The 9,852-nt window shown below is 32.8% G+C and overlaps 1 protein-coding gene across 4 annotated transcripts in view; it reads left to right on the top strand.

Moving 5' to 3' along the window:
• The window catches only part of LOC106785191 (fasciclin-2), a 94,774-nt gene that overhangs the window by 65,553 nt on the left and 19,369 nt on the right, over positions 1 to 9,852 (top strand). For 3 of the 4 annotated variants that reach the window (XM_014745426.1, XM_014745428.1, XM_014745429.1), the window contains exons 2-3: positions 7,304 to 7,469; positions 9,205 to 9,228. In XM_014745426.1, the coding sequence (XP_014600912.1) occupies positions 7,304 to 7,469; positions 9,205 to 9,228 (190 nt within the window). The remainder of the gene's footprint in view (positions 1 to 7,303; positions 7,470 to 9,204; positions 9,229 to 9,852) is intronic. The other variant, XM_014745427.1, reaches the window with a different exon arrangement.

Raw genomic sequence — 9,852 nt, 5'->3', positions numbered from 1 at the left:
AAAAAAAAAAAAAAAAAAAAGTAAAGTACTCTCACAAAAAAAAAACAAAAAGAAGAAAGAAAAATGATAAGGGAAATGTGTTCTCTTCGAATCTCCAAAGTTTGGCAAGTAGGTAGAAAAGTAGTAGGGGGGGGGGTTAGATATGGTAGTAAGGGTAAGGGGGTAGGTAGGTAAAGGTTAGAGGTACTCGTATATCCGACAAAAATTCGAGGAAAGAAGAGCAGTAGAAGAAGAAGAAGAACGAACGAACCCTAGCCCTCGTTCTTATCCAGCCAGCCAATTCGATATCGGAATTTGATCAAATCCTCCTCTCCTGCTGGCACCTTCTTTTTCCTCCTCCTCCTCCTCCCCTCAACCTCTCGAGTCACACAGAGCGTGCAACTCTGTCAGAAGAGTAGCTTGCAGGCCAACGAACGAACGAACACATCATCCCCTTGGTATATCAACCCTCTACTCTCTCCCGTTCTGTTTCTCGAACCCCTCCTAGATCGAATTCTTCCAGCTCGAGTGACATGTCGGCAAGTTTACTCGACTACCCCCCTTTCCTCCCACTCCCTTCTTCGTGCGTGCCACCCACGCGACAACTCACATATATTGACTGACGAGGAATACGTTTGGTAACCAAACGAACCACCACCACCTTCGAATACATAGACAGAAACGCCCACTGATGACACTTTGAAGCCAATGTACATTCACTCTCTCTCTCTTTCTCTCTCTTTGGTATACATACGCATATATATACGCATATATACGTACACGTTCGGGTCGTAACAACAACAATAACGTTGGTTGCTTACACCGGCCGGTTCTACGAGAAACCCCATGGCTTTTCCTAAAGCAGTCAAGAGGGGTTTGAGAAAGAGGATCTTACGGAATATATATAATACATACGTACATATATATATATGTATGTATATACGCGGGGAGAGTAGCTAAAATGGGCTGGGGGGTGGTCTCCGTCGAATGGCCCCTAGGGTGGTTGTGCCAACAAACCCTAACTAACGTAAATAAGATGTCCTACGAGGGTATATCTCGCCCTCTAGCTACCTTACTCTATTCCCGAACATCTTGACTATAGTTATCTCTTTCCTTTCCCTTCCCCTTCCCTCTCTTTCTGTATCTCGGTTATGGTCCGAAGACAACCAACCCTCCGGCCAATTATAGGATTTCTTCGCGAAAATTTACGGAATATAGATGATGATGATGATGATCTATATCTATCTTTATCTTTCTAACTGTGTAGTGTACAGTCCTCTTCTTCTCTCTTCTCTCTTCCCATAACAATTACCATAACCACGAATGAGTGCGCGCGTACGACGACGGAAACGATGATTCCGCAAATTTCACTGGCGAAAGGGCCAGCATTATAATGTACAACCTTTCCCCCCTTCTCACCTCCCTTCCCACCTCCTTCCAACCGACGTACCTTTATATAAAAGAGGAGGGGTGTTTAATGTGCTCGCAAAAGCAGAAGTAACAACAGCAACAGCAGGAAGAGGAATTAGTATCGCGAGGGTTAGAAATCGTTTTGTTCGATGACTCGTTTGAATTTGTTATAAACGATTATAGAATTTGATTTCGAATTTAGCAGACACGTGTGTTATCTCAAAAAAGAGAGAGATAGAAGGTGAAATATATAGAATATAGATATATAGATGAATTTGCTTTCACCACCATTACTACTACTACTACTACCCTTACAAGTTTATATTATTACTACTCGATAGTTGTATATATATATATATATATAATATTTATTGTGTTGTCCGATCATTAGAGTCTATTCAGCTCGAAAAATGTCACGCTAATAGATAGGGATATATATAGTGTGTATGTGTGTGTTTGTACACCTCACTCTCGTATCATCATATCTCTCTACGGTGAGATGAATTAACATTTTCCCGGAACATGACGCGAGTTTTTGTTCTTTTTTTTTTTTTTTTCTAATGATTTATTGACACCGGTTATTATTATACGTGTACGTGACGGTAACGCAAAATGTTTTCCATGTATCAAATGTTTTATTAAACCCCACATCCCCCGTATCTAAGAAGATTATTATTTTCATTATTATTTTTCCTGCCAGTTTTATTTTATTTTCTATCTCACGATCAAATAAAAATCATAGGATACGTTTCAAAAGTTAACGACGGATTTGGATTGTTTCTTTTTCCTTTTTTTTTTTTTTTTGTTTTGTTGTTCGAGTAGCACTCGAAACACATTCGTCGACGTTTTTTCAAACTGTTCTGTTGCAACGTTTTAAATCAGAGTAACTTTTTCCCCTAAGTCTAATCGATAGACACACACCCCGTTCCCCGTTATATATAATACTTCGTGAATAGTCGTTTTTAATGGTGAAAGCTCCCGAATATAAATTATTTTTTAAGCCATCAGTTATTTTAACGTTTCATACTGGAATAAAATGACTAAGAGTGTTCCCCGAGATGTATAGTATACTACTACTACTACTATTACTACTACTACCATCATCATCACCATTATTTTGAACTCTACGAAACATTAAACTTTCTCTTTAGATTTCTTCTATCTAAGAAAATCATTAATTTCTTCCCTGTCATAGGAATATTCATCTCCGACCCCTATTTCGTAGTTTTCTCTCCTATCCTCTATCTTTCTTTCTTATTGCAAAGCAGCAACCGGAGATGACGAATTTGCGAGTCTTATCGTAAGAACGGAGATAAAGTGAAAAAAAAAGAGAGAGAGAGAGAGAGAGAAAGATTGTTGAGTTATCACGATGGAAGGGAGAGAACAACGAAAAGCTTGCTTTTACTATACCTTATTCCACCCCTCTTTCCTATTTAGGATACGAATTTGTTCGAGGGGTTGCTCGTTTCATTATCTTTTGATTACTACGACCTTTAGTTTAGTAGTAGTTTTTGTTCGATCAGATGAAAAACTAAACGAAAACTCGTTAGAAATTCTTTATTTCAAATTTAAAGTCATTTTCATGCAAACAAAACAAAAAATTAATATTTGCAAGTATTTTCGACAGTATTTTTTCTTTTTTTTTTTTTCGATACAAACAACGAGAGTCTCTATCTCGGTTTAGAATTTTATTCTACGTTATCGAGTATTAGATTTGTAAATAAATAATTTGTGCGATTTTTTTGTTTGAAATTATTGACAATTATAAATTATTGTTCTATACGAAACATCGATTTGAAAATAATACTATCGAAATTTTGCATCCCCTGTGTGTTTCCACATGTTTTATATATATATAATTAAATTATATAAAAACTTTTACTTATATGATTTCAATTTCAACTATAGTTAATAATTAACAAAATAGCGTAGACAAATTTCAACGTGATCCGTTTTTCTTTACTTTCTTTTTTTTTTTTTTATTATTTCAAAGCGACTTCGAACAATCGTGTTTTAAGAAAAAACACGTTCAAACTTATTCTCTCTCTCTCTCTTTCTATCTTTTTCTCTTTCTCTTTTTAACGATCTGTTTTGATAGTCAACAGAATCGAAGAAAGAATTCGAAATAAATCTCACGTTGAACGGTAATGTAAATTTCCTCGTTAATTTTCGGAAGAATTTCGGCTCAATTTACTAACGTAACTGATTTTAAACCACCGAGAGAAAATCTGTTAATTGACCCAGCATATCTTCTTTCCCACTCTCTCTCTCTCTCTCTCTCTCTTTATCTATCTCTTTATCTTTCTCTCTCTTTTCGCCCTTTATTATACGCCTCGTAAGCCAATTAAGGAACTTTCTTGAGGAATATTTTGATGGTAGGATCAACCTTTAACGCATTCATGTGCGTCCAATTATAACAAGGAGCACTGAAATGTGAATACGTAAGCGTATAAGTAACTTATCTGTGTATATATATATATATGTGTGTGTGTGTCTGTTTGAATTTGGCTTATGCGTACCGGACAATTTTTAATGTCAGTATTAATTTCGATTAATTTGCGTTTCTACTCATAACCCTCCCCTCCCCCTTTCTCCCCCTTCCCAATCCCCTTACCGCGAGTGTCTACGTTGATTATCGGACAAAATTCGATATCGTATATTATCATATTAACGATTATCACATACAGTTAGGTAAATCCAACGGATACAAATGAATTCGTTTGGATCGATGTCAAGTGAAAATTTGGCATATCCGTTGATGAAAAGCTATATAATGTTTAATAGAAACGGACTAAATCAATTTTGCCGATATTATTATCGATAATTTTTGTAAATAATCCTAATCGAGATCTCTCGAAATATTTTGATAATTCGTCGTATTATTGATCGATCGATCCGATGAGATTTGTTAGAATATATTTGTTAAAAATACAAAATGTGATTGATAATAATTATTTAATGAATAATTAAAAACAAAAATTTCATTTGTCGTTTTTAAAGTGTAATTAATTATTGGATAAGAATTGTTTATATTTGAAATTAATTTTCGTTTTAGAGTATCGTACAAATAACTGATTAGAATTAAAATCTAAATCACAGTTTTAATCGTTATTCGTGATTTATTATTATTCACTTTTTTATTATTTAACATTAAATTACTATTTGGTCGCTGAACTATGATTGCTTTTAAATTTGAAATTGTAATTCTACATTTTTAATATTATTATTTTCCTTCATTTTACGACGTTAATTCAAATGTAACTAATAGTAAATCTCATGCGCAACTTTCTTTGCATTGTTAGGAATAAGAAACTTTCTGGAAAATGGTTTTTTTCTTTTTTTCTTTTTTTCATAGTTTTTCTCATCATTTGTTTTAACAGTGTTCGTAATATTTCGCTTACTTTGAAACATTTTAATCTATATATTCGTTTGAATACGTAAAATAGTAGATGAGAAGGAAAAGAATGAGGAGAAGGGGGAGGAGGAGGAGGAGGAGGATGATATCACAGAATGGTGTGAGGTTGTGAAAAGCGAGAATGACATTTTTATCGTCGTAGTTCGTAGTCGTCGTCATCGTATTTGGCACCATTTTAATTAACTCACAATTGGCCATTACGTCAGTCACCGTGGAACCCATTTTACGCGTGAAACTCATTTTACTTGCACGTGGATTATATAGGGGATATAACGTAAAATAAATATAAATATACCATCCTATATATACACTCATCCAAAGTATACAATATAATACTTCAAATAATTCAATGAATCTGACTCTACGGATCCGTAAAAATAAACTCATCTACTATTAATCTGAAAAGATACAAAAAACAACATTAGCATATAAAATATCAGTCGTTGCTATTATCAATGGATAATATTTCATGGTTAAAATAAAAGTTCACTTGTAGAACTTGTTTTTTTTTTTTTTTTTAAAAAAAACGAAGAAGATTCTTCAGTAGGCCACCTTAGAAACACCCACGTATAACTTAATTATAATTACCAATCGACATCGATTATTATAAATATCAACTAAATGTTCTTCTTCTTCTTCTTCTTTATTGCAACTATTCTTGATAGCATGATAATAATAATAATAAATATAAAAAAAACATCAAAATTTCGATAAAAGCGAAAACAACGATCCAACAATATAAATCAAAATTACTTTAATTAACGATCAAATAAATTCAAAATACTTTCTCTACGTTATATATTTTGAATTAAATAACATTAGGTGTGTACGAGAAAAATCGCATCTGTACGAAAACACAATAGTAGCAATATTTTACACGTGTTACAGAGAATAATAATTTGCATTCGTAGAAACTCGTGTAATAATATATACAGGGTGGTTTGGTTGGGGTTGACGTTGGTGGGGGTGGGTGGGAGGTAGTGTGAGCCTCTACCGTATACTCAGAAAACAAACACATCGTCACTATAAGCGCATATAGCAGCAGCAGGAGGAGGTTGGGTGAAGAGAGATCTCTAGTGTAGAGAAGGTGGTGGGTATAGGAGGGGGGAAGGAAGGGACGAAGAGAGACGAGGTCACTTGCGTTTCCTAGTTAGGGCAATTCCGCACACTTTCGCACGTCGCAATTAATTAGCTTAATTCTCGCTTCCTGTTGTCTTGGATATATTATCAAGATATACTAGTGTGTAGGTGATACAATAGTAGTAGTAGTAGTAGTGGTGGGGGAGGGGGGATCGAGAGGGCTAGGTAAGGGGGAAGGGGTGGGGAGTTTTAGGATCGTCACGCACGCACGAACGCATGCATGCATGCCAGGAGGGCACATTCCGCATAACGTAGTTTCTCAACTCGTGAGTTTACCGATCTCTCTCTACATCCGGATGAAGAGAGAGTGAGAGAGAGAGAGAGAGAGAGAGAGAGAGAGAGATACATATATATATATATATATCTATTTAATGGTTATATGGTTGTGATTACGTCACAAGCATGAACCCTGAGACGTCGATCTGCGTCTCCGTGCTTTGCGTTTACGTGCTTGTACCGTTTCCGGAACAGCAACAGCAACCGTCACTTGCCTTGGTACGGTTAGGTAAGAAGAAACCCTTCTGGCATTGTATCTAATTAAGCTTACCTCGGAGTGTTCATCCCTTTCTGTCTATCTGACTGTGTCTGTCTTTCTTTACTCTCTTTTGTTAGCTCTTATATTTTCTCGAGATGATGTTTTGTTAAAATAAAAAATAAAAACTTTGGTTGTGTTGCATAAAGGGTTTATTATATATGTATGTATTTTAACTTTGATAGGTTTATTTTTTAATTATTGAAGAAAGTAATTTCTGTTATATACGAGAGATTTGTTTAATATATATGAAAGGAGGATTTTGTATAAAAATAAAAGGATCTTAGGTGTTGTTGTATTAAAGTCTTATTATAATATATTTGATATAAGATTTTGATTAGAAAATATAACGAGAAGTACATTTATTGTTGCATTGTTTGTTGGACACAAATTATATTTCATAAAATAAAAAAGTAAAAAGAAGAAGAAGAATAATAATATAACATAATAATTGTATACTTATCAAATAAGTTTATTTAAATCAATAAGAGATTTTTTATATAACGTAAAGAAAAAATTATTAATTGCATAAAAGAAAAAGGTTATAAATATTTCTACTATACTTTCATTAAACTACTTACTCTATGTTTCAAATAATTTCTAATTTTCAAATATGTATTTAAAAAATTAATGAAATGTTTCACTATCGAAGTATTAAAAAGATGGACGGGGTGGGATGAAGAACTGAGGGAGGGGATTACTTTTAATTCTAACATGATTGAAAAATTAATTTAAAAAAATAATACGTTGACACCATGATGTTTAATACACACACTAAAGAATAATAATAATATTAACTAAATAGAAATTTTTAAATTTCGTTTCAGGTAATGCAAATGCAACATCGTTGGAAATTTTACCAAGTGGGGAGACGCAAACGAAACCGATCGGATCGAGCATTATATTAACATGCAAACCTAACGTCGATAACCTTGGACTGGTCAGCGACATGCAATGGCTAGATCCACAGAATCGCGTTATAGAATCTCTCAAGTGAGTAGTAACACGAATATAATTTTTAAGTATCATTTTTAATCGTTCTACTTTTATTATATCATATTCGATTAATATGAAAGCGTTTTACAGGAATATAGTAACTCATATAATACGCGAGTTTGCATTAATTGAGGGTACTTGTTCTGAACACACGTGTGCGAAATTATCAAACGATCGATCTACTCTCGTGGTATATAATTAGATTATACATATATACATATATATATATATACATTAGTATATACTACATGCAAAAAGTATATATATATATACGTAATATATAGAGATAATATTCTACACATTAATCTGTTCCTGGATAAAAGTGACTAACACGTTTTATTATTCGTTCGTTAGGATATTTTTCTTTTTTTTTGTAATCTTCTTTTTTATCTTTATATCTTTATCTTTCTTCTTTATAATACAGACGAAACTCGATTATCCCCAATTATTCTTCCTTCTATTCGGCACACGTATATTACAGCATTATGTTTCACTATTTCCATGGTAATGGGAACTCAGCCGCGAATATCTGAGTGAATTCGAACGAAAGAGAAGCGTAATCGAGTTTGGATAATCGAGGTACCGCACTGTACGGAGTTGAATTCAATTTGACCGAGAATAAAGTGGATATAACCACTTGCGATCTTCCTCTCATCGTTTCTACGTATTTCTCTTTCTCTCTTTCCCTATTTCTATTTCTCTCTATTGTATAGTTCCCTTGTTTGTTAAAATACACGAGTAAAAACATATATATATATATACAGGATGTCCTACATAACTCTAGTCATGATTTTTCAAGTACTTCCGATAACCTGACAAAAAAATACTTTAAACAAAAGTTGATCTGTTTTTAATTGACTATACATTGCAATAAATAAAAAAGTTCGAAACAAATTTTTTTTTTTTTTTTTAATGTTTTTTAAAGCTACCTTCATCTTTTTAAATAGCTTTTATTGTTAGTATTTTTAAGTATTTAGCAAGCGGATTTTAATGATTTTTATATTAAATTAAAGTACACTCTTTTTTCTACGCGTAAAATACTTTGTCGAGTTATAAATCGATCTGCTGAGGTTCATAAAATATCAGAGAATGCAATACTGTAAACTTGTGCATCTTTGCAATTTCTTTGAAAAGTTCGGGTAAATATTATTTATACTTATAGAAAGCGGATTTTAATGATCTTTATATTAAATTAAAGTTCATACTTTTTTCTACGCGTAGAATATTTTGTCGAGTTATAAATCGATATGCAAAGGTTCATAAAATATCAGAGAATGCAATACTGTAAACTTGTGCATCTTTGTAATTTCTTTGAAAAGTTCGGGTAAATATTTTTTATACTAAAAGTGAATAGATTTTGATGACTCTTATATTAAATTAAATGTACACTCTTTTATCAACGCGTAGAATACTTTGTGGAGTTATAAATCGATCTGCAAAGGTTCGTACTAAGTGCTATTTAGAAAAATAAAGGTAGCCTTAAAAAACATTAAGCAAAAAATTTTTTTCGAACTTTTTTTTTATTGCAATGTATAGTCAATCATAAACAGATCAACTTTTGTTGAAAGTATTTTTTTGTCAGATTATCGTAAGTACTTAAAAAATTGTGACTAGAGTTATATGGGACACCTTGTATATATATATATATATATATATATTTATCGAGCAGACAATTAAACAAAAGAGAACTAATTTTAACCAATTTTTCTTCATTCCTATCGCATACACACAGACTCGTCGTATTGCCGATCGAAAGGCGAGTATATACATATTTAACAACACAACAACAACCACAACAACAAAATTTGTTACAAGTTTTATCGTAGCTTATCAAATTTAATTCTTTATTTTCATATTCTCTTTCTATTCTTCTCTAATTTCTCTTACTCCTGTGTCGTGTACTTTTATTAAGTATTAGATACTCATGCATATATACATACACGCATACGTAAACACACACACACGTATACATATACCTATCACCAATTTAAAAAAAGGAATTTGGAATGTATTTATGAGTTGTTCCAAGCATTATTATCGAACATACATATGTTATCACCATATTCATCGATTTTAAAATTCATTTCGTACGCATCGTGTTGCGTGTTTCGTTAATCGTAATTTTTATTTTAAATATTCTTTTTTTTTTTTTATCTCATCAATAAATCACTCCGAAGAAGGTTCGTTCGAAGGTCCCACAGATAATGAAGTTAAATTATTTGCACGATGATTACGAGCGTTTAGTAATACTCAGAAAGAGAACACTTGCGTTTCTTTTTTCTTTTTTCTCTCTCGAAAATTTATAATGACTACGAATAACGAGAGAAGAAAACACCATGCGTACTATCGTATAATTATTTGAATGAAAAAACGAAAAAAA

The sequence above is a fragment of the Polistes canadensis genome, unplaced genomic scaffold, assembly GCF_001313835.1.
Source record: "Polistes canadensis isolate GaletaPanama2010 unplaced genomic scaffold, ASM131383v1 scaffold_46, whole genome shotgun sequence".
Classification (NCBI taxonomy): Eukaryota; Metazoa; Arthropoda; class Insecta; order Hymenoptera; family Vespidae; genus Polistes; species Polistes canadensis.
This window is presented reverse-complemented; position numbering and strand designations above follow the sequence as displayed.